This window comes from Ochotona curzoniae, unplaced genomic scaffold (genome assembly GCF_017591425.1).
Source record: "Ochotona curzoniae isolate NIBS_2020 unplaced genomic scaffold, NIBS_Ocur_1.0 contig_2294, whole genome shotgun sequence".
Lineage (NCBI taxonomy): Eukaryota > Metazoa > Chordata > Mammalia > Lagomorpha > Ochotonidae > Ochotona > Ochotona curzoniae.
Genome location: NW_024465405.1, coordinates 677,076 through 701,905, shown reverse-complemented (window position 1 = coordinate 701,905; position 24,830 = coordinate 677,076). Strand labels below are relative to the sequence as shown.

General features: G+C 53.0%; 1 protein-coding gene across 1 annotated transcript; it reads left to right on the top strand.

Moving 5' to 3' along the window:
• Window positions 1-1,643: 1,643 nt before the first annotated feature.
• NMUR1 (neuromedin U receptor 1) lies at window positions 1,644-4,932 on the top strand. Its single transcript, XM_040972288.1, has 3 exons — window positions 1,644-1,748; window positions 1,985-2,870; window positions 4,267-4,932. The coding sequence occupies exons 2-3, from the start codon at window positions 2,054-2,056 to the stop codon at window positions 4,716-4,718; spliced, it is 1,269 nt and encodes a 422-aa protein (XP_040828222.1). The 5' UTR covers window positions 1,644-1,748; window positions 1,985-2,053; the 3' UTR covers window positions 4,719-4,932.
• Window positions 4,933-24,830: the final 19,898 nt, after the last annotated feature.

The window sequence follows — 24,830 nt, the reverse complement described above, 5'->3', positions numbered from 1 at the left end:
TACTCTTCTGGGGCCTGCCCTTAGCCCAGAATGGTCCTGGATTACGATCACTGCTGTGTGATGAAGCCAGCTATCAGAATTCCTGCAACCCAGAGCCACGTGCCTCTGGAAGGGCTGATCCCTCTTGCCAGGATGCTGAGCACCAACAAAGGGCCCTCTGCGGGTTCCAGGTCTGATGGTGCTTATCCCCTTCCCCCACTCCTGCCACTGGGTAGCAGCCCCATTCTGGAAGGTTCCTCATTGGGTGAACTCATCTGGGACTCTGAACTCCCAGGGCGCTGCAGCCCCTGTGGACCAGGCACTCCTGCACTTCCCACGCCTGTGTTTACATGTGCAGTTCCTGAGAAGGCCTGCCCGGTCCAACTCCTCAAGCCCTGACGCCCAGACGCCAAAGTCAGACTGTAAGTCACGGGGTCCTGGGGCAGAGGGAGGAGCTGAAGGGAGGCACTGCAGGTGTCCATGCATGGTAACAATCCACCCAGCGTGTCTTGGCCATTTACCACTCCTGGAGCTGACTGTGGGCACTCCTGCCGCCCCTGCCACTGCAGGAGCAGTGGGAAAGGCAGCTGGGTGGCAGAACCATGCGGCTGCCAGCAGCCTCTCTGGGCCCTGGGTTTGTATAGCATGTGTGTATGTCTGGGGCAGGAACTCCTTGACAGTTAACAGAAGCGATCCCAAGCCACCTTCAGACTAAGGCATCGGAGGTCTGGAGCCAGCATGCTAGCTGTGGTGAGCGCTCCCTCTGATATTGACTGCAGCTTGGGGGCTGGGCGGGGGTGGGGGGAGGAAGGGAACTGGGCAGACATTCTTGGCTCCCCCTTGGATCACTCTGACTTCTGCCTATAAGCCCCCTTAGTGGGGCGAGGAGCAGGTAGAGTGTTTGAATGAGTGCTTGGGAGAGGAGAGTTCCAAAGACCATTGTTGGGAAGCAGCCAGGGCCCCACAGAAAGGTTTCCAGGCCACAGCATTGCTGGGGACCGAGGAAGAGAAGGAGACCCTGAGTAGTGGGAGACCACAGAAAGGTGGCCAGCTGGGGAACTGGGATGGGAAAGCAGCGTGTCCCCTCTGGCCCCGTGGCCTGCCAGGGTTCCTAGGGTGCCTGCGGACCTGTAGCTGAAATACTGAGCAGGTAGCATGCAGGCTGCGGGGACATAGTGACCAGAACTTGGGCTGAAGGCAGCAGGCTGAAGAGCACAGTCCCTTTGACTTTTTCCTGTTAGGTGTTTTCTCTCGGCAGGATGGGTGACAGTGAGATAAAGTTGCAGCTGGGAGCAGAGTCAGCCGGCCACCAGGAGTGTGGGGACGGGCTTCGGGGGTCAGTGGAGTCCTGGTCCTGCACAACACCACCCCGTGCAGGCTTGGCAGGTGCTATTGGGTTGGGGCTAAGGGACAGCGCCAGCCACCAGCTCGCAGGGCTGACCCAGGGGACAGCAGGGTCCCAGGGCAACTTGTGGGTTTGGGGCTCTGTTGTCAGTCTGCAGGTTCTGACAGAGCGGTCCTTGCTCTCTGTGGTTGGTGAAGGGCGCCACTGTGGCGTGTGGCGTGGCTCTCAGACCTGCTGGAGGCTGGGGTGGGTGGGTGGGAGGAGCCAGAGGAGGAGCCTGGCAGAAGTGGGGGAATCGCCTGGGGTATTTAGATTTGAACCAGCCAGTCCCCTAAGACAGAGACCACACGCAGACTTCCAGATGGTGCTGTGCTGTTCCTGGCCATTCTGCTGCCTCTCCCCACCACCCCTGTGATCCTACAAGGTAGGTGCAGATGGCCACAATGAGGGTATGACCTGAAGGGGACACTGTGGGTAGCTAGTCCCAGAACTGGAGAGGATATGTCACCTATCTGAAGGTCTCAGCAGATGCTGATATTTAAAATGAAGGGCTCACATGTGATCACACCCCTGAGATGGAGCTGGTTGCTTGCCTCTCACCTGCAGGCCAGGGTCCCACAAAAGTGACTCCTGGTCTCCTCTCTCCCCTTCCTCCCACAGCATCAGCTCTGCCTGCATCACTCCACCCTCCCTGTGCACCTGTCCCCAAGGGGGTGTCCAAAGCCCCCTATGCTCTGCAATGACAGTGACGGCCAGGTGGTCCCTGAGGACTTGAACCTGACCGATGAAGAGCTGAGACTCAAGTATCTGGGGCCACAGCATTCGGAGCTGTTTGTGCCCATCTGTGCCATGTACCTGCTGATCTTCGCAGTGGGGGCTGTGGGCAACGGGCTGACCTGCCTGGTCATCCTGCGCCAGGCGGCCATGCGCACGCCCACCAACTGCTACCTCTTCAGCCTGGCTGTGTCGGACCTGCTGGTGCTGCTGGTAGGCCTGCCCCTGGAGCTCTATGAGATGTGGTGCAACTACCCCTTCCTGCTGGGCACCAGTGGCTGCTACTTTCGCACGCTGCTCTTCGAGACGGTCTGCCTGGCCTCCGTGCTCAATGTCACAGCCCTGAGCGTAGAACGCTATGTGGCCGTGGTGCACCCGCTCCGGGCCAGGTCTGCAGTGACACGTGTTCACGTGCGCCGTGTGCTTGGGGGTCTCTGGAGCCTGGCCGTTCTCTGCTCCCTGCCCAACACCAGCCTGCATGGCGTCCGGCAGTTACAGGTGCCCTGCAGGGGCCCTGTGCCCGATTCAGCCATGTGTGTGCTGGTGCGCCCCCGGGCCCTCTACAACGTGGTGGTGCAGACCACTGCCCTGCTCTTCTTTTGCCTGCCCATGACCATCATCAGTGTACTTTACCTGCTCATCGGGCTGCAGCTGCGCCGGGAGAGGCTGCTGCCATCCACCAGGCCAGGCACCACTGCCATGTCCAGGGCCAGTAACACCCGAAGGCTCCAGCTGCAGAACCGGGGCCGGAGACAGGTGATCAAGATGCTGTGTAAGTGTTACTGTGGGGAGGAGGCGGCTGAAAAAAGCTTGGGTATGGGGGGGGGCTCGGGTCTGGGGTTATGGGGTTTGGAGGAACTCTGCTCCCCACCCCCACCTCCTGTCGTGTTTGTGCTCCCATGTGTGGGGGTTGGCATCTTAGATTTCCCAGTCAGCAGCTTTTTACTAAAGATAAGGGTGGCTCAATTGCAAAATGAAGACTCAGGGTCCTTTATTCAGAAATCAGAGTGAAGACAGCAGCAGCAGCAATGTGTTAAAGCAAGCTGGGGCCCCTTCCAAGCTTGTGACCACCCAGCTGGGGGAAGCCAGTGATGAGAAGGGCAAGGAGCTGGGCTGAGGTGGACAGAGCCAGAGCCCAAACCCTCCAGCCCTGTCTCTGCATCTCTAAACAGGACCTGGCCCTATTCTTCCCACGGTGACCTACCGTGCATTGGCCACTGGCACTGCATCCACTGTCCTGGGAAACAGGCCTGGCCCCGCCAAGGTCACTGGAAAGTCCCAGAGAAGTGCTGCAAGCCAGCAGGGTGGGATGGGGGTAGGAGTGGGGCTGAGGTCCTGACTCTACCCAGGCCAGAGTGGCAGCATGCTTGAGGGAGTCCCCAGGGGAATCTAAAGGGGGCGGGTCTCCAAACGAGCGGCAGGAAAGGACTGAGGAGGCAGGGGCTGGCTGGCTGGGGACACTTGTAAAGCCACATCCTGCTTGCATCCAGGGCTGTGAGCCAAACCTCGCTAGGTGGGGAGGAGGAGGACGCTGCAGGGGAGAGGCGAAGGCAGGACACAAACAGCAGGGACTAATCGGCTTTTAGGGGCAGAGACTCAGGGAGAGCTGGCTTGTGGAGACCCCAGTAGGTAGGAGAGAATCCGGGAGGAGGGCTTGACCAGCCAGCCTAGCCTGTCTCTGGCTGCTCAGCTGGGCCTTAAGAATTGAGGTTGGAGCTGGGGACCAAGCCTAGGCAGGGTAGTGTATGGAGAGTGGTGTGTGTGTGTGTCTCCCCGTCTGTTGTTTTGAACACTTGCCCCATTCCTCAACTTTTCTATATATACACAGCAACAGGCACGACCTCCAAAGTGGGCCCTACCCTCCCACCCCATCATTCCAGATTCTCTGGCAGAGAATCTGATTGGACCAGCAGGGCTCAGGTGTCCATGTCCGCTCCAGTTGGCTGTAGTCAGGGCAGGGGTGTGTAACTTTCAGTGAAGCTGATGACAGGGCATAAGAGGACTCTTTCTGAAACATGTAGCTGGGACAAGGAAACTTCTGGAAACTTCCAGTTGGTGCAGGATGCAGATGGCCCGTGAGATGGGAGGCCATAAGGATGGGTCAAATGAACTCCATGGGAGGCAAGGAGGAGGCTCAGTGCCCAGCTCTGCCCTCTTTGCCCCTGCAGTTGTGCTGGTCATGGTGTTCGGCGTGTGTTGGGCCCCATTCCATGCTGACCGGCTCATGTGGAGCTTCGTGGCCCAGTGGACAGAGGAACTGCTCCTGGCCTTCCAGTACTTACATGTCATCTCCGGCATCTTCTTCTACCTTGGCTCAGCTGCCAACCCTGTGCTCTACAGCATCATGTCCAGCCGCTTCCGGGAGGCCTTTCGAGAAGCCCTGGGCCTGGGGGCCTGGTGCTCCCGCCACCAACGACAGCGTGGCTCCCGCAGCTTCAGCCGAGGGACTATGGGCAGCACCCTGTACGATCTGGGCTGCCCAGCTGGCAGGGTCCCCCTGGCCGGAGGCGAGGGTCTGGAGAAGCAGCAGGAGACTGACCTGGCCAGAGTGCACCTAGAAGTAGCTTCCCCCTGCCAGGGGTGGGAGAGGGGAGCTGGAAAACCTCCCTTTTCAGCCTAGAAACCAGGTTCCAATCCCAGCCCCATTTGCATCAAGTAAACTGTACTTCCCCCACGTTTCTGGGCCTCAGCTGCAAATGAAGCCTCCCACCCCACCCCTGGCACCAGCCATCCCTTGTGCCTGCAGCAGCAGTCTCCCCGCCTGTGTGTCTGTAAGTCACTGTTTGTTCCAACACTGACCGATGCTGTTGGATGAGCAGGGTGCCCAGGACTCACTGCTACGTGTACTTGGCGTGTTCTCTTCCCACAAGGATTTGTGCCCGTGGTCCTTCTCACAAGTCCGTTTCTCATCTTTGTCCCAGCACATGTCCTGTGTTTTATCCAAGTTCAAGGTGGCTAGTATTTACCTCACGGAGTCCACTCTGATGGGCCTTGGCTAGCCCTGGGACTCATATACACCACAATGAGGTGGGAGTGGGGGTCCCCAGGGCCTAGTTCAGGAAGGCCCAGCTTACCTGCAGAGGCTGGGGTGGGGGGCTCTGGAGACTGTGAAATCATGGACACTTAACAAAGTGTCCAATTCTGGGCAAAGCATGAAGACATGAGGTTCCTGGAGCTCATGGTCTGGGGAGTTGGGGGGCTTGTCTCACCTCACAGTGGGCACATATGTGAGAGGGAGACATCATGCAGTAAGACAGGGAGTGGGGTTCCAGAATAACTCATTAGCCCTCTTGCCCCACAGACTTCCCACCTGGCCTCACCAGCTGTTCAATAAACCTAGCCTCCAATACGGGACTGGGGAGGGGCACTCAGCCACGGGTGCGCCTGCATGGGCCCTGGGAAAAGTCTGTATTTCCTGGGAAGTTCAGGAGTGAGCCTCACCACCCACAGAGCTGTATCTGCTGTCTGCCTTCGGCCATGCGTGTGCTCAGGGACACGTGACGTGTTCCACCTCTGCTCTCTGTGTGGCTGGTGGCCTACCCCATCACTCGTGGCATGCCTCTCAGGGTCTGCCCAGTCCTGTTCCCATCCTGGAACGGAACAGAGGCTTCCTGCGTCCCTAGGCTCCATGTCCCCCATGGCACATGCCCTGGGCTTTGCCCACACAGAGCCTGCATCTGGAGTGAGTGACATTAAGACACATGGGCTGTGCATGGCCAGGGCAGTGCTTTTTCTGCCTTTGTCTCAGTCACCTCTTCTGGGCTCCCTGTTTGGAGTGACCCAGAGCTCTCCTTTGAAGAAACTCCTTTTCTAGGCCTGGCACATTGAATTAATGGCTAAATTCTCGCCTTACATCCGCTGGGATCCCATATGGGCGCCAGCTGGTGTCCTGGGCGCTCCACTTCCCATCCAGCTTCCTGCTTATGGCCTGGAAAAGCAGTCAAGGACAGTCCAAAGCCTTGGATCCCTGTACCTGCGTGCGAGACCCAGAAGAGGCTCCGGACTCCTGGCTTCAGATCAGCTTAGCTCTGGTCCTTGCGTCTGCTTGGACAGTGAATCAGTAAACTGAAGATCTTCCTCTCTGTTTCTCCTCCTGTCTATCTGACTTTCTAATTAAAATTAAATAAATCTTTAAAAAAAAAGTCTCACTTACAGTCTGTAATACTTCACAATCAGTCCCATTCTCTTCTCTCTTCCTTTTTTTTTTTTTTAAAGATTTATTTTTATTATTTTGTTATTGGAAAGGCGGATGTACAGAGAGGAGAGACAGAGAGGAAGATCTTCCATCCGATGATTCACTCCCCAAGTGAGCGCAACGGGTCGATACTATGCCGATCCGAAGCCAGGAGCCTCTTCCGGGTCTCCCACGCGGGTGCAGGTTCCCAAAGCTTTGGGCCGTCCTCGACTGCTTTCCCAGGCCACAGGCAGGGAGCTGGAAGGGAAGCGGGGCTGCCGGGATTAGAACCGGCGCCCATATGGGATCCCGGGCGTGCAAGGCGAGGACCTTTAACCACTTGCGCCACCGCGCCGGGCCCTCTCTTCCTTTTTAAATGGCAGGAAAACGTTTTTTTAAGAGGCAGGAAAAATGAGGACAGGTTTAATAAATTTGATCCTACACACTCTTTTTTTGGAAGAGTTTAACTCTGGGACAGAAGAAAAGAACCCCAGGGTGCTTCCCGTGCTTTCCAGCGGCAGGTGCCACGCAGGGAGTCTGGCTGAGGCTGCCCAGCAGGGACTCAGCTGCAGGGCAGACTAATCGCCCTACAGCAACCTCAGCCCAAAGGCAGACCTGACAGATGTTGACCTTTCTTTTCCTGCCTCATTCCCCCACTGTCTTTCTTTCAAAGATGCATTTATTTGAAAGACTTGCCCAGAGAGAGGAAGCAACAGACAGGGAGATCTTCCATCCACTGGCTCATCTCTCAGAAGGCTGCAAATGCCAGAGCTGAACCAGGTCAAAGCTGGGAGCCTGGTACTGTGGCCAGGGTCATGCATGTGGATGCCAGGGCCAAACTGCCTGGACAAACCTCTGCTGCTTTCCCAGGCACATTAGCCAGAAGCTGGAATGGAAGTGGAACAGCCAGGATTATGGGGTGCTGGTGTAACAGGTGGCGGCTTGACCACTTCCCTGCAATGTAGACCCCAGTCTTGGCTCTTCTGAAGGAAATACGTGCAATCCCCCTGCACATAGGAGACCAGAGGCCAACCCTGGAGGGCTCAGCTGCAGTCTCCACAGTGTCTGGGTGTCTGAGCCCATGAGGTCCAGCCTCGACATCTAAGGCAAATGTGCCTTTATTTGGCCTCTTTAAAGCAATTCCCAGCCTCACTCTCTTCTAAGCTTTTGCACAGGGCTGGGCAAGGATAGAAGCTGAGGCCCTGTGGAGCAGTGGGGAAGTAAGGAAGGCTGCACCTGCTGGGTGACAGTACCTGTGGGAGCTGCAGCCACGTTAACATGGAGCATCTTTGAGAGGATCCCGGGCCTTTTAAGTCCAACACTAAGTCCCTTCATGGGCAGCAGGACACATAGGCATGGTTGAGCTAGCCTCTGCTGCACACTGACCACGTGGTGGGCACCATGCTGGGCAGGGGGTAGGGACACATCAACACAATGACACAGCAAGGCCCCGTAGGGCTCATGAAGTCCACAGCAAGGGCTCTAGCTGGAGCAGCCCAGGGTGTCTGTAACAATAAGAAGGAATCCAGGGAAGAGGGGACCCCTTGAGGGAGGGGGCTACAGGAGGGGGACTGGACGCTGGGCAGGAAAAGTCACCAGCAAATCCTGCTGTGGGCCATGCACACAGCTGCTGCCCTGCAAGCCCTTGGCCGTCCTGCTGGAGTTAGGGTCCAGAACCTTTCCTCCAGCCAATCTCCCTTCCTGTGAGATCTGAATAGGCAAGATTTCTTCTGTTTTCAATTTAGGAAATCTGAGGATAGGGTGGGGGTAGGATGAAAAGCACAAACACTAGAGAGAATTATTTGTGTTCCCGACACCCAGATGGACCACTGTGGAATTTTGGTTGTCGATGACCGCCATTTTGCACTTAGAAATGAGCAGACTGTTTCCAAGTGGTTGTGGGTCTGATGGCTCATCTTCTCCAAACCCACGAAATATGGCTGGGGCTGCTGCCTACAGCGCTGGCTGCCCACAGCGCTGGCTGCCCATTTCAGAGTGCCCCTCTGTGTCCCAGCTGCTCCACTTCTGACCCAGCTTCTCTGCTAATGCTCCTGGGGAAGCAGCAAAAGATATCCCAAGTGCTGGGGCCCTGGCAGACACGTGGGAGACCTAGATGCAGCTCCAAGTTCCTGGCTCCAGCCTGGCCCAACCCTGGCTGCTGTGGCCATTTGGGAATTAAACATGCAGTTGGAAGATCTCTGTCTCTCTCTCTCTCTCTTTTTCCCTTCCTCTCTCCTTCTGTCACCCTGCCTTAAAAAAAAAGAAAGAAAGAAAGAAAGAAAGAAAGAAAGAAAGAAAGAAAGAAAGAAAGAAAGAAAGAAAGAAAGAAAGAAAATGTGGTAGCCATATGACAGCGTGACAGGGTGAGAGATGGGGTGTTTAAGAGGTAATTCTTTCCCAGGAGTCAAGCTCTTAGTCTATGGCAGAGTTCATTCCTGAGATTGGATTAGTCACAGGAAGGAGTGGTTGATTTCAGGGCCATTTCCTCACCTGCTCACCCTGCCATGTGGAAGCGGTCCTGGGCCAAATCCAGAATATAAGCAAGTTCTACAGAACGCACACCCTGGGCCCCTGGTATATCTTCAGAAGGACTCCAGAAGGGTTGATGGTTGACCTCGCAGCTAAAGCCCTGCTTAGGACAGTTGTTTCACAGGGCAGTGCCTGGGTTCAATGCCAGCTCCAGCTACCCGTTCTGACAGATCCTGGGAGGCAGCACTCCTGCCACTCACACGGGAAGCCTACTCCTGGCTCCCAGCTGTGACCCAACCCTGGCTGCTGGGAGTAAACGAGCAGATGACAGATACAGCATTAATCAGTACATAAACATACTTTTTAGAAATCATGCACTCAAACAATAAGTCATTTTAAAAAAAGAGAGATGGGCCCGGCAGTGTGGTCTAGTGGCTAAGGTCCTTGCCTTGAACGTGCCCGGGATCCCATATGGGCGCCAGTTCTAATCCTGGCAGCCCTGCTTCCCAGGGAGCCCTGCTCCCTGCTTGTGACCTGGGAAAGCAGTCAAGGACAGCCCAAAGCCTTGGGACCCTGCACCCATGTGGGAGACCTGGAGGAAGTTCCTGACTCCTGGCTTCGGATCAGTGCAGCACCGGCTGTTGCGCTCACTTGGGGAGTGAATCATCGGACAGAAGATCTTCCTCTCTATCTCTCCTCCCTCTCTGTATATCTGATGTTGTAATAAAAATAAATAATTCTTTAAAAAAATAATTAAAAAATTTAAAAAGAGAGAAAAAATAAAAATTTATGAAGGGTACACATTATGGAACAAGGATTAAAGCCACCAATGACAACACCATCACCCCATACTGGAGTGCTAGTTTTAGCTAGTTTCTCTGCTTCCAATGCAGCTCCCTGCTAGTGCACCTGGGAAGGCAGTGGAGGATGACCCAAATGTCTGGTCCCTGCTACCCACGCAGCTTCAGCCTAGTCCAGTCCTGCCTTTTGAGGCCATTTGGGAGGTAAACCAGTGAATACATCTTTTTCTCTCTCCCTTTCTGCAATGTCCAAATCAATCAATAAATCTTTAAAAGAAACCGCCCCCAAGATTTAAGACATATCAAATATCATCCTAATTCAAACCAATCAACAGAAAAAGATGTTTCTGAAACAAAACAATAATGACAAAAAGTGAATACAGGCAAGATACTACAGCATGATAAGCCCATGGGAGAAGGAGGAGTGAATGGCAGGCTTGGGGAAGCCTGAAAAAAGCCAGTGCTGTGGCTCTGAGGGCTAAGCCGCCACTTGCTCAGGCCGCAGTTTGCCTTTTGGCAGTTTCCCCACAAATCCCAAACACCTGAAGTTTAAACTGCTGTCAAAATCTCACAAATAATACTTACTGTGCTAACCCGTGTTTCTCTGGTGCTTCTATACTCAAGCCCCTCTTCTTACATTAGCTACTTCATTTCTTCTGAAAATCTGATTTTCATGACCTCATGTGCTCATTTCTCTTTCATCTTTAGTGATTTATATCTCTTTGCTATTTCAAAGAAGGTTTGAGAGGCAGACTGACAGAAAGGGAGAGACAGACAGTTCTACCTGCTTCCATCAATGATTCACTCCACAACAACATGGCAACAACTTTAGACCAGCCCAAAGCCAAGAGCCAGGGACTCAATCCAGGCCTCCCCGCGCGTAGCAGGAACCCAGACACTGGGGCATCATCGGCTGCCTCCCAGGAACGTGAGCAGGGTGCTGCCCTGGAAGGCAGGACTGGAGCCAGGCACTCTGATGTGGGCTGTGGGCTTCCTAACCAGGTCAGCTCCAGCCGTTGTGGCCATCCAGGGAGTGAACCAGCACATAGAAGAGCTCTCTCTCTCTCTCTCTAGTGTGCGCTCTCTCTCTCTGTATGTAATTTTGACTTGCAAGTAAATGAATCTTTCTTAAAAACGGATACAGTGGGCCTGGCACGGTAGCCTAGCGGCTAAAGTCCTTGCCTTGCTGGGATCCCATATAGGCGCTGGTTCTAATCCCGGCAACTCTGCTTCCCATCCAGCTCCCTGCTTGTGGCCTGGGAAGGCAGTCGAGGATGGCCCCCCAAAAAAGCCTTGGGACCTTGCACCCATCTGGGAGACCCGGAAGAGGTTTCCAAGCTCCTGGCTTCAGATTGGCTTAGCTCCAGCTGTTGTGGCCACTAGGGGAGTGAATCATCGGACGGAAGGCTTTCCTCTCAGTCTTTCCTCCTCTTTGTATATCTGCCTTTCCAAATAAAAACAAAATAAATCTTTTTAAAAAAACGGATACATCATTTTTATTCCTTTAGTCTGCTACTTTAACGGACAGATCGTACTTTGAGACATTCCTTGGGCTCCAGGGGAAAATTCTACCTTTCTCAATGTTCTTTCATCAAATGTTCAATGTGCTAGTATTTATCTGACTCTCACATCTTTGTGCAATGGGCTGTTATTTCCCATCTGAGAGAGAGGGGTGGGAGAGAGGGGAAGAGAGGGAAAGTCTTCCAAATGCTGGTTCTGGGAGGCAGAGCAGCCAAGATTTGAAGTGATGCCGAGATGAGATGATGGCATGCTAGCAGCCCTAACCCACTAGGACACAACGCAGGCACCCGGGCCTCGCTCTGTAAGGTTTGGCCAAAGTGTTCAGAAACAATCTAAAAATACATAGGCACATTTTCCTTCCTGTTCTGCTTTCCCACATGACTATCTCTGAAGCCAGAATCAAGCCAGGGTCCCTCACTTTCTTAACCTCACTCCTTCTCACTCCTAAAACATATACCTGTTCCACAGCTGTCCTAAGGTGGAGATTAATTCGTAGGATCTGGACCTATAACAGGTGACAGGCCAGGATGACAGCAAGTGCGTGGGGGTCTAACGCCACCCATCAGCATTCCTGATGCGGCCTCGGCCTCCTGTGACTCTGGGAGCAGTGGATGACTGCCCAAATACCAGACACTCACGGGACCCCACTGGCCAAGTCCCGGACACTCACGGGGGACAGCCGGCTGGGGCTCCTGGTTCTTGGCTCCTGCCTGGTCCGCCCGTGGTTGCTGTAGCTCCCTGGAAAGTGAACCAGCAGGTGTAAACCCTCTCTGCGTCTTTCAAATAGGAAATAAAAACCAGGATGCCAGTATTGATGAGCCCATTTCCTCAAAGGTAAAAGGAAAATTATACCTAACACTTCAGTCTGGGGCTTGAGAAACTCCGTGGTCCACCATGTCTCCCCTCAACAGTGACGCCTCTCAGAGAGGATGGGCAAGGGAAGCCTGAAAGAGGCAAACAAGCCCTCAGTGACAAGCCCTGACGACCGCCCCACAGGTTCCCCGGTTCCGCAGGACCCGCACGTCCACCTGACGGACCTGGTGGGGACACACCGCCCGCGCGGGCCAGGTCAGGGAACCGAGGTCCCCTCCCCACGTCAGCAGGCGCCTGAACGCACCTCATTACGCATGCGCAGCACGAGCTCCCAGCGCCGTCGCGACTCCACCCACAGGCTTGGGTCCGCCCACCATAGGTTCGGATTGGTTCAGAGGCGGCGTCACGGACTCTGGTTGGCTGAGGCGGATGCACGGCCTAGCAGGCGATCGTCCCCCACCTCGCCAGGTCTCGCGGCGTCTGCGGGGAGAAGTTCCAGAACGGCTGTGGCCCCGGACCCGCGAGTGCATCTCCCCTCCTGGCCCTACCCCAGGGGCGCCCTCAGGAGCACAACCCGTTAGGGGTAAGCTATACAGGCTGACAGTTCTAGCTTCAACCTCCTTATTTTAGTTGTGACTTTCATTTTTATTTCTCTTTATTTTCTTTTTTGAGGAGTGGCCCAACATTTCAGATTTATTGATTTTTATTACAAAGTCAGATGTACGGAGAGGAGGAGGAGAGAGGAAGATATTCCGTCCGATGATTCGCTCCCCAAGTGACTGCAATGGTCAGAGTTGAGCTAATCCAAAGCCAGGAGCCAGGATCCTCCTCCAGGTCTCCCATCCGGGTGCAGGGTCCCAAGGCTTTGGGCCGTTCTCGACTGCTTTCCCAGGCCACAGGCAGGGAGCCGGATGGGAAGTGGAGCTGCCGGGATTAGAACCGGGGCCCATATTGGATCCCAGTGTGTTCAAGGCCAGGACTTTAGCCACTAGGCTGCCATTCTGGGTCCTCAGATGAAAATTAAGAGTGGGGTCCAGCTCGATGGTTTAATGAGTAAATATTTGCCTTGCAGCCGCTGGGATCCCATATGAATGCTGGTTTGTGTCCCGGCAGCTCCACTTCCCTTCCAGCTCCCTGCTTGTGGCCTGGGAAAGCAAGAAAGGACAGCCCAACGCCTTGGGACCCTGCACCCGCGTGAGAGACCAGGTAGAAGCTCTTGGTTCAGGCTTCAGGCTTCAGGCTAGCTCAGCTCTGGCCATTGCGGCCTCTTGGGGAGTGAATAAGCAGATGAAAGTTCTTTCTTTCTGTGTCTCCTCTTTGTAAATCGGATCTGCCTTCCCAAAATAAATAAGTAAAAAAAATTAAAGATCTATTTATTTTTATTGCCAAGTAAGACATACAGAGAGGAGGAGAGATAGAGAGGTAACGAACCATCCATCTGATGGTTCGCTCCCCAAGTGACCACAACAGCTGGTTCTGTGCTAATCCAAAGCCTGGAGCCAGGAACTTCCTCCAGGTCTCCCGCACGGGTGCAGGGTCCCAAGGTTTTGGGCCATCCTTGACTGTTTTCCCAGGCCACAGGCAGAGAGCTGGATATGCAGCTGCCAGGATTAGACCCGGTGCTTATATGGGATTCTGGCACATTCAAGCCGAGGATTTAAGCCATTAAGCCACCGTGCTAGGCCCGGTAAATCTTTTTTTTTTTTTTTATAAAATAAAATAAAATTGGAAGTGTGAAGCCCAACAGCATCTGCAGTGCTGGTATCCTATATCCTAGCACTGCTTTTAGTTTCTACTGCTCCATTTCCAATCCAGCTCCCTGCCAATGCACATGGGAAAGCAACAGAAGATGGGGCAAGTGCTAGGGCCCCTCCACTCCCATTGGAGACCTGGACGGAGCCCTGGGCTCAATGCTACCAGCCTGGCCAAGCTGGTTAATGAATCCGCAAACTGAAGATCTTTCCCTGTCTCTACCACTTTGCCTTTCAAATAAATCAGGGCTTGGCACTGTGGCATAACAGGTAAAGCTGCCATCAGTTTGAGTACCAACTGCTGGACTTCCTTCGATCCAGCTTCCTGCCAATGTGCCTGGGAAAGTAGCAGAGGATGGCTCAAGTACCCATGTGGGAAACCTAGAAGAAGTTCCTAGCTTCGTGAAGACCCAGCTCTGGCTTGCAGCCATCTTGGGAATAAAGCAACAGATGGAAGATTTCTCTCTGTTGTTTCTGCCTCTCACTGTAATGCCACCTTTCAAGGAAATAAATAAATGAGTAAATGTTTTATTTTCATAAAAACCTTCAAAAGAAGAGTCTCTCAGATTTAAAAAGCATATGTTGGGCCCGGCGCGGTGGTGCAGTGGTTAAGGTCCTCGCCTTGCACGCCCGGGATCCCATATGGGCGCCGGTTCTAATCCCGGCAGCCCTGCTTTCCATCCAGCTCCCTGCCTGTGGCCCGGGAAAGCAGTTGAGGATGGCCCAAACCTTTGGGACCCTGCACCTGCATGGGAGACCCGGAAGAGGCTCCTGGCTTCGGATCGGCATAGCACCAGCCGTTGCGCTCACTTGGGGAGTGAATCGTTGTATGGAAGATCTTCCTCTCTGTCTCTCCTCTCTGTATATCCGCCTTTCCAATAAAAATAAAATAAATCTTAAAAAAAAAAAGCATATGTTGAACTCTGCACATGGACCTGGCTGGCTGTGTCAACTGCGGGAAATCTGGAAGGATCAGTGCCCAGCTCCTAGTGGTGCGCGTGGTGGAGGAGGCAGCCTGCTGTGCCTCCATCTCTACAGAACAGTCCAATAGAAAAGGCTTTATGAAAAATCAGTTCACTGTGAAATCGGCGACCATGACATCCTAGATGGCGCAAGGGAGCAGGTGTGTCTTAGTTGGCTAGAGTGCAAGTCCTGGGGCTGGCTAATCCCCCACTCTGTGTCCATTAGCTAAAAGCATGACATGTTTTATGTTTGTGAAATGCCCAGAATAGGCAAATCTGTAAGCCTCAGGCTGGGAATGCGAGCAGGTTAGGCAATGAGTGACTGCTGTTGAGTGGTGTATGGGGACAGGTAAAGGTGCTCTAAAATCATATAATAGAGAAGGTTGTGTTATTCTGCACGCAGTAAGAACTATGATAAGCTTTAGCTGCATCGATTTTATGATCTACAAATTAAACCTCACTCAAACCAGTGACCATATGTGTTCACTTTGGTGTCCAACATGCTGCCTGTAAGGCTAGAGATGGGGTGGCCTGAGGGAACAGTCAGTAGAAGGAACGCTACTCTTTCCTTCCCCTCCTCGTGGATCCTCGTGTGGACAATATGAGTTAAAACCCAGGGCTGACAAAGGCCAGGAGACAGAGACATGACTGAGAACTCAGCTCTTGGCCCCACTGTCTCCCTTCCCGCACCGACCCCGCAGCCCACACGTGCCCAATCGCCTGTAATGAATCCAGATCTCAGTCCTTGCGGAGAGAAGCAGTGGGCAGAGACTGCTGGGCTTGCCGTAAACCCGAACTGTGCCAAGATGCAAGCCAGAGCTGGGAAACGAGGGCTGGAAAGCAGGGCACCTGGAGGGGGAAGGGGCCAGCCCCAGTGGCCTGCCAGGTGTCAACACCGAAGTGTCAGAGCCTCCCTGCAGCTGGTGTGGATCGTAGTGGTTGACTGTCACCTGGATGCTGGCACAAGAAGGTGGCATTTGAAGCCCAGGCTTTGAGCTCAGGGTGCCCTCTAGGATTCTGTTGGACAAGCTCCTTTAAAAATAACGTTATGGGGCCCAGCACGATAGCATAGTGGCTAAAGTCATTGCCTTGAAAGCACCGGGATCCCATATGGGCACCTGTTCTAGTCCCGGCGGCCCCGCTTCCCACCTAGCTTCCTGCTTGTGGCCTGGGAAAGCAGTGGAGGATGGCCCAAAGTTTTGGGATCTGCACCCACATAGGAGACCCGGAAGAAGCTCCTGGCTCCTAGCTTTGGATTGGCTCAGCTCCAGCTGTTGCGGCCACTTGGGAAGTGACCTATCGGATGGAAGATCTTCATATCTCTCTTCCTCTCTGTATATCTGACTTTCCAATAAAAATAAATAAATCTTTAAAAAAATATATAAAGTTACAGAAAGGTGGAGAGAAAGAGAGACAGAGAGAGAGAGAGAGAGAGATCTTCCCCCAGCTCAGGATGGGCCAGGCCCTCTATCCGGATCTCCACGGAGACCACACATCTGAGCCATCTCCACCACTTTTCCCAGGCCTAGGTTAGGGCAGCTGTTCTTGCAGAGCTAAGAGCTGTTGGGCTCCCCTTTGATGTGGACTGGTGGAACAGGATCTGGGGCTGTGGATAAACTGGTCTGATGGGCCAGCTAGAGAGCGCCCCTCCCTGTGGCCAGCTCAAGTGCCCCGCCCACTCCAAGGGGGACAGAGTGTTCCCTGGGAAAGGGGTCATTTGTTTGACTCCTAGATAGAAGGGGTTACTTGAGAGAGTGTGACTTCCAGCTCAGCTAGCTTCACCTTGCCCTCGGGGGTGTCTGACTTGGAGGGTTGCTGAAGGATGCAGATTCCTCTCCTCTTCTGCGTTTACTTCCTGCTGAGTAGGGATGTGAGCCTGGTTCATCCTGGGTTGGGAAATCTCTCTCTATTTTATCAAATGGGTCTATTTCATAGGCTGTAGAATTCCCAACCAGCATGTTTGCATCCCTCATACATTCCCATTATTTTGAGGAAGTTGATGGGATCTAATTGCCCCTTGGGGTGGAAACTGAAATCTTCACTTGGTTCACTGGAGTAGGTGGGCGTATCTTTCTGCAGGATCTAGGAGGCTCAGGAACCAGTCTGCCTGGCTTGTAGGGGACGGAAGTGGGTGATACACCTCTAGGCCACGGCATGCATACCCACAGGTTCTAGTCCCTGAGCTCTGAAATCCTCCTACCTTTGAGGCTCCAGGAACATGGAGTCACCTGTGGCTTGCTGATGCCAAAGGCCATCAGTGAGCACACACAGGAAGGAAGCCTTTTCTTTAAAAAAAAAAAAAACTTACTTATTTTTGAAAATGTTATAAAAGAGAAAACTTCCATTGGTGTGTGTTTTTTTTTTGTTTTGTTTTTCTTTCTCCAGAAACCCACTGGAAGCCAGAAACAGGAGCTTCCTTGGGGTCTCCCACTCAGGTGCAGGCTCCCAAGGCTCTGGACCATCATCTCCTGCTTTGCCAGGCCATGAGCAGGGAGCTAAATCACAAGTGGAAAAGTTGGTACTTGAACTGGTGCCCATATAGGATGCCGGCATTTGCTGACAAAGAAATAGCCACTTGAATCATCACTCCAGCCCCACAAAGCCCCGATTTTCAACTTCTTGGGAGACATCAGTGAGTCTGGCTTTGCCTGGGCTCCACCCTCACATGTCAGTTGTGGTAGAGGGAAGATGTGGCTGTTAATTTTTGGTGGCATCCAGTACCGCTTGTGTCCAGAGCCTCCCACACTCGGTTGGTGTGAACAGCATTGTTTGATGATAGGGTTAATTGTTTGCTCTTACAAAGTAGTATGGAAGGGGAGTCTTCAAAATGTTTATGGAAAATATCTGCTTTGGGAAAAAAATGCATGGATATAAAATTATTTTATATTGGGACCACATGAGGCGACCTCAAAAGATGCCTGGGAAGAAACTTCAGGAACTGACAAGACTGGAATTTCAATAGGACTTACTTCTGAACGTGAACAGGAGAAATGAGGCTGCTCTGATATGCGTGTGGATATGAAATGAGAAAACTGCCACTCAGCTGAATCCTCACCTTGCACATGCCAGAATCTCAAATGGGCATCGGGTCACGTCCCAACTGTTCCGCTTCCCATCCAACTCCTTGCTTGTAGTCTGGGAAAGCAGTGGAGGATGGCTCAGTTTCTCAATTTTGGCACCCTGCACCTGTGTGGGAGACCCAGAAAAAGCTCCTGGCTCCTGGGTTCAGATTGGCTCAGCTCTGACCCTTGTGGCCATTTAGGGAATGAACCAGTGGACAGAAGATCTTTCTGTCTCTCCTTCTCTGTCGAAATCTGCCTTTCCAATAAAAGAAGTAAATAATAAACAAACAAACAAATAAATAAAATTAGCAACTTAAAAGAGGGGGGGAAACACTGCAACTGCGGCATTCTCTGTCCCAGCACCCGGGAGCCAACAGTGATAGCTCCGCAGAGCTGTGATTACTCCTGGCATTGATGCAGCTTTCAGAGTGACTGAAAGCTGCATCTCATACGACAGGAACAGCATTAGAAGTTCACTTTTTTTTTTTTAAGATTGATTTATTTTTGCTGGAAAGGTCCAAAACATTTAAAGCTGAGCCAATCTGAAGCCAGGAAGTTAGGAGCTCTACCTGGTCTCCCATGCAGGTGCAGGGTCCCAAGGCTTTGGGCCGTCCTCGACTGCTTTCCCAGGCCACAGACAGGGAGCTGAATTGGAAATGGAACAGCCGAGACACAAAGGGGCACCCAAATGGGATGTCAGTGCTTGCAAGAAGAGGACTAGCCAATTGAGCCATCGTGCTGAGCCCTGAGATGACTTATTTCTATGCATTGAGAAAAACCTTAAAAACATGGACTGGTCAAACTTATTAAACATTGGTGCAGATGGCAGATCTGCAGTGACTGGTGATCAACCGCTTGTTACAATACAAAACTCTAAGCTGGCAGAGCTTTGCAAACATGCCGAGCTAAGCCAGTGCGTGACCTTGTTCTCCAGGGATCAGTTTGTGCCAAAAAGTGAAAAATGGGCTGTGTTCAAACCGAGTGATTTGCATCCTGAGCTTGGCGTGTTCCCACGGTGGGAGACCTGCTTCGTCCCCTGAATTAGGGACACAGTGTACAGGCCCACTCGGCCTGAGAGCCCAGCAGCAACCTTTAGCTGATGTCACAAATGCCTTCAAAACACTTGGGTTTTCTCCCCAGTGGCAGCATTCATTCTGCTCATTCCTTGCAGACTCATTTCTTTGGGAAACTCACTTCACAGAGGTGGAGTCTGGCCCACTTCCCTGCACCGAAGATTACCTACTGAAAAGGAAAGCAGTAACCTGGACCAAATCCCCCAAATTAAAGATTTGGAGACTGAATCTCCCCAAAAAAGACACTCTGATTTCAAACAGTTCACCTTTCTTGGTTGGGGTTAATCACATGCAAAGAGCTGCAGACTGACACCACACTGAGAGTCAAGTTTAAGGATATTGGGAAGGAGTGATTACCTTAAATATCCAAACTGTTGCACCAAGATGCTGCCAGTGTGTGGGAGTACTACATTTGTGAGTAGCTGTTTTCGATTATAAAAATAAACATCCTCCCGCAGGGCGGTAGCCTAGCAGCTAAGCTCCAGCCTTTGGAGCCACTTGGGGAGTGGATCAGCAGACCGGAAGATCTTCCTCTCTGTCTCTCCTCCTCTCTGGCTTTTGGAATAAAAAAATAAAAAATAATCTTTAAGACAATATATATCCCCAGGAGCTGGCATGGTTAAGCCTCTGCCTATGGTGGCCATCATCCTATAAGGGCACCAGTTGTAGTCCTGGTGACTCCACTTCCCAACCAGCTCTCTGTAAATGGCCTAAGGAAGCAGCGGAGAACCACTCTAGTCCTTGGGGCCCTGCACACAGGTGGGAGACCCAAACGGAGCTTCTGGTCTCGCTTTCAGATCAGCTCCACTCTGACTGTTGCGGTCATTCGGGGATTGAACCAGAGGATGAAAGATCTCTCTTTGTGTCTCTACTCCTCTCTCTGTAATTCTGACTTTCTTTTTTCTTTCCTTTCCTTTCCTTTTCTTTTTTTTAAACACTTATTTATTTTTACTGGAAAGGCAGATTTCCAGTGAGAAGGAAAGAGAGTAAGATCTTCCATCTGCTGGCTCATCCCCCAAGTGGCTGCAATGGCCAGAGCTGAGCCGCTCTGAAGCCAGGAACCAAAAGTCTCCCCTGGGTCTCCCAACATGCGTGCAGGATCCCAAGGCTTTGGGTCATTCTCTTTTGCTTTCCATAAGCAAGGAGCTGGGTGAAAAATGGAACAGCTAGGCACACGAAGCAGCACCCATACAGGATCTAGCACTTGGAAGGCGAGGATTTAGCCACTGAGTCATTGAGTCAGGCCCCATAATTCTGACTTTCAAGTAAAATAAACAAATCTAGAGGGGAAAAAAAAAAAGAAAGAAAAAAAGGAAAGGAGGTAACTGTCTCCTGTGTCTGGACAGCCACCACTGGCCACCACTGGCCACCACTGGCCACCACTGGCCTCTGGCTCTTCTTTTTGGTGGTGGTGTTTCCATTTTGGCTTTTCATGGTCAGCGTGGGTGGCCCAGGAGCATTCGCTGCTCTGGGCAGGCATGGGTGTCCCCTGGCATCCAGCATGCCCCAAGGAGGTGCAGAACAGGGTGTCCCTGTGTATTCGGGGTAGCCTTGGAGCACTTCCCCAGGGAGACGGCCTGGGAGCAAAAGGTAACTTTCCTCCATGACCTCAGACTCAGCCACCCTGGCATGGAAACCGGATGTCCAAGTGCCAGGTCCTCCACGCACCAGGTAGAACCTTTGGGAACTATAAGAAAATTGTGCAGGGAGTACACATTTAAAAATAGAAGATTTATTAATGTAAGAAGGAAAGCACAGAGGGTGAGCTTCCATCCACTCCACAGCCAGGACCCCAGAACTCCTTCCGGGTCTCCCACATGGGTGGCAGGCAGCCAAGTACTTGGGCCATCCTCTGCTACCTCCCACGTGCATCATCAGGGAGCTGGATCAGAAGGAAACGATTGGAATTTGAACTGGATCCTGGCACAACACATCTTGGCTTCATCTGCTGTAATATTGGCCCCTGGGACTGCTAACTTTGTTGTTTAGTTTTTTCAGCTGTACTTGTATTTCTTGTGAAATGCAGAGTTACAGATATGGGGAGAGAGGACAGGACAGAGAGGACAGAGGGAGAGCGATCTTCCGTCCGCTGGTTCACTCCTCAAATGGCCACAGTGGCTGAAGCTGTGCAGATGGTGTCCGATGCTCCAGGGTTGGGATGGAGAGCTGGTGAGTCTGGCAGAGTACTGGGAGCCTGGGTGAAATGAGCCCAGCTGGCAAACCCAGCTGGGCGAGCATGGTGAGACCCATGAGGAGTATACAGTGGGGAGAGTCACAAGAGGCCAAGAGGGTGACAGTACCAGCCTGCGCTGTTCCCGGAAACTACAGATCCAGAGTACTAAACAGTGGTGGGAACCAGGGCCCACAGACAGCGGTTAAGGAAGGGCACATTAGCTGGGCTCAGGGGCCTGCCCAGTGTCAGGCCCCTGCCTGAGGCTTCTGGCTCAGCAAGGGGAGGCCTGGGCTCTGCCTTCAGTCCCTGTGTATGCCCAAGCATAGGCAGCTGGGGGCCAATGACTGCCCTTGGCACAGCTGGTATGAGCCCCTATAAGGCCTGGGGCTGGCAGGTCTTCCCTCTTTCTCAGGTTCCTTCCCTGGGCACTGGAGCCCCAAGTCCTGGCCTGTGCAGCTATGGCCTGAACTCCTCCCTCTCTGGTCCTTCCGCCTCAGCATCTCCACCCCGAAACCCGAAACTCTCTCTCCCATTGGTCCTTCCTTTTCCAAACCTGCTCTGCTCTGCGTTGTGTCCCATGTCATGTGGGCCAACCTAATTGTGCCTGCCTCAGCTGCATCCCTAAAGCACAGTCTCTCCAAATGCTCCCCACACTGCTGCCTACCACTGCCCACACCACTGCTCACCACTCCCCACACTGCTGTCCACAACTCCCCACACCGCTGCCCACCACTCCCCATGCTGCTGCCTGCCATTCCACACTGCTGCCTACCACTCCCCACACTGCTGCCTACCACTGCCCACACCACTGCTCACCACTCCCCACACCGCTGCCCACCACTCCCCATGCTGCTGCCTACCATCCCACACCGCTGCCCACCACTCCCCACACAGCTTCAACATCCCCCCTGCAAACTGACTCGAATGCCTCTGCCAGGTTCTCTTCCTCTTACCTGCCTTACAGGTGGATGGTCCAGGGGCCACACATCCCATGACTCATCAGTGGCTTTGCTTTTAGGCTCCACAGAAGATTGGAGTTTTAAGGTTCAACTTTTACTTCACCTGAATACCATTCAGGAATTTTTGGTGCTTTTTTTTTTTTTGCCTGGAGGAGCAATCCTTAAAACCTAGATTTGGGGCAGGATGAGTTCTTTGGTATGAGGCTTTGCTTTTGGATCTCTCAGTGAATAAATAGGAAATGCATACAAAGGCATGGGTATCGGCCCCGGCGCGGTGGCGCAAGTGGTTAAGGTCCTCACCTTGCATGCCCGGATCCCATATGGGTGCTGGTTCTAATCCCGGCAGCCCCGCTTCCCTTTCAGCTCCCTGCCTGTGGCCCGGAAGAAGCAGTCGAGGATGGCCCAAAGCTTTGGGACCCTGCACCCGCGTGGGAGACCCAGAAGAGGCTCCTGGCTTCGGATCTGCATAGCATCGGCCGTTGTGCTCACTTGGGGAGTGAATCATCGTATGGAAGATCTTCTTCTCTGTCTCTCCTCTCTGTATATCCGCCTTTCCAATAAAAATAAAATAAATCTTAAAAAAAACCATACAGGAAGAAAAACTAAGAAAAATAGATAGGTTAATATTAAAGCCAATATAAGGCACAAAACACAATGAGAGCTAAGCACTTACGATTAAAACTGCAGCTGGTGCCAAAACGCATCCCCAAGAAATAGCAACTGCAGGCTGTCACCAGGCTGTTAGAGAACAATCTTTTCTCAACAGAACCGCTTACCTCCCTGGAATAATTGTTTGTAGAAATGTAACCACATGAATAAACAAAGAAAATGTCCCTTTGCAATCATCTATTGCGTATAAGCTGATGCCTTGCTTTTGCAAAATGCACTCAGATACAACTGCCTTGAGCTATTGTGTCTGTCTGTCACTCGCCGAATCCTTGCCCACCGTTCCCGGGGTCCTGTTCCCGTCGGACTGATTGCTCCCGGCCGAGCTGGTCCGTCACAGTCTCCCTCTTTCAGAAAGAAGCTATACAGTTACTGCCCCTCCTGCCCCACACCTCCCCCCGCCCTGCCCTCCTCCATCCTTCCCAACTAGATCTCCCCTAAGGGCTCCTGGCTTATCCCCGTTATCCCTAGGTCTTTCTATGTGTGCACATTTCTCAGACAGAAATATCTTTTTTTTTAAGGCCCCCATATCTTCTTTATCAAGTCAGTGGTAGATGTGCTTTTGCAGTTTGCTTTTTCATCCAACAGCATCATGGAAACCATCAATAAACATTGGACAATTGTGCCATAGCATCTGGCCTCTGGCGTGCCAAGAGCAGCCTGGGATGTCATCCGTGGTGAAAGGCAGGCGTCTACCAGTGCTGAGGACTGTAGGTGGGGGTCTGATTTCATTGGAGGTTTTCACGGCTGGACAAGCGGCCAGAGGCCAGCTCCCGGCCACAGGCCTGACAGTCCCCACGAGACCGCGCATGTGGCCGGTGCATGGACAGCGGCAGTGCAGTGAGAAGCCACCAGGGGGCGGCGAGCGGCTTCTGTAACCGGTTGGGGCAGAGGAGCTGGAGGTGGAGGGGCACCCTGGCGATGCTCCCCACTGGAAAGGGGTCTCTCGGGACCGCGGCAGGGAATGGAGTCGCAGGAGCTGTTGGTGCCTGGAGACCCGTGGAGTCCAGCATCATGGCAGAGCCATGGTGAATCTCGGTCATTTGGAAAGCCCTGCAACTGAACTTGAGAATAAATCTGGGGCCTGCAGCAGAGAGGGGAGCATTACTTACCTCTCCCCGCAACCAGCTTCTGAGGAAGCAGAGGGTGCTGCCCTGTGCACTCCCACCACCCTCCAGGCAGGCTCCCCACAGGGCCACCGGCCAGTCCCTGCCACATCCCGGCACCCCCATATCCCCTCCCAAGACCCTCATTCTTCGGCCCACCTATGCCTGCGGAGCAGCATGGAGCCACTCCTTCCAGGGTGGCTGCAAGAGGTCAGCCTCTGCGCTGGCCCCACTGCCTGGCACTGCCATCTGCTGGTCACCTCAGGGCCTCTGCTGCTTCCTGCCTTCACACGTGGGGGTCACGCTGCCCAAGGTCACAGTGGATGATGGTGGCACACTCAGGAACTGCCCTGCACTGTCATCTCTTTGAAGGAGGGAGTAGATACTCACATCTATCTTAGAAAGGATCAAGAACTAAGGATTGGAGTTTCCTGACTGCAGCGGCTGTCTGGTGGCCTCTTGCCAGTCTTCTCCATTCTCTAGGTGGTCCCATTTTTCTCTTGGTGTCCACCTCCCATTCAGACATCCTGCCCGATACCCACTCCTGGAGGGTGGGGCAGTGGCCCAAGGACATCTTGATGCTTGATGTCACCAGGGCAGCCTCACTGGCCGCAAAGGTGGGCTGCATCCATCTGGGACTCCTGGATGGAGCTCTGGGCTCCTGGCCTGCGCCTGGGACCAGGCCCAGCTGTTGAGGGCGTGTGGGGAGTAAACCAGCAGACAGAGGATCTCTCTCTCTTGGATAAATAACTAAAACAAAACAAAAACAAAAAAACCAGACTTGTAGAAGGAACGAGATGTGCACTCACACCCTTTCCCGGCCTGTCTCCCCACTTCGGTGGGCCTTCCTTCCCAGCACCGTCTGGGCTAGGGACACATGCTTTGTTGGTGACTGAGCCAGAAGCAGAAGCCCTGCAAGGCCAGTTTTTTGTTTGTTTGTTTAAGATTTATTGATTTTTATTGGAGAGGCAGATATACAGAGAGAAGGAGATACAGAGAAGGATCTTCCGTCTGCTGGTTCATTCCCAAGTGGCCGCAATGGCTGGAGCTGTGCCGATCAGAAGTATCAGGTGAGTTCCGGGGTCCCACTTGGCTCAGCCTGTCAACACCCCTAGCTCTTTGCACAAACCAGCGGGTGCTATAGTCCCACAGAGGCAAGCCCACAAGCCCCTATAGAATCTGCTTCCAGATGCAGTGCTGTCA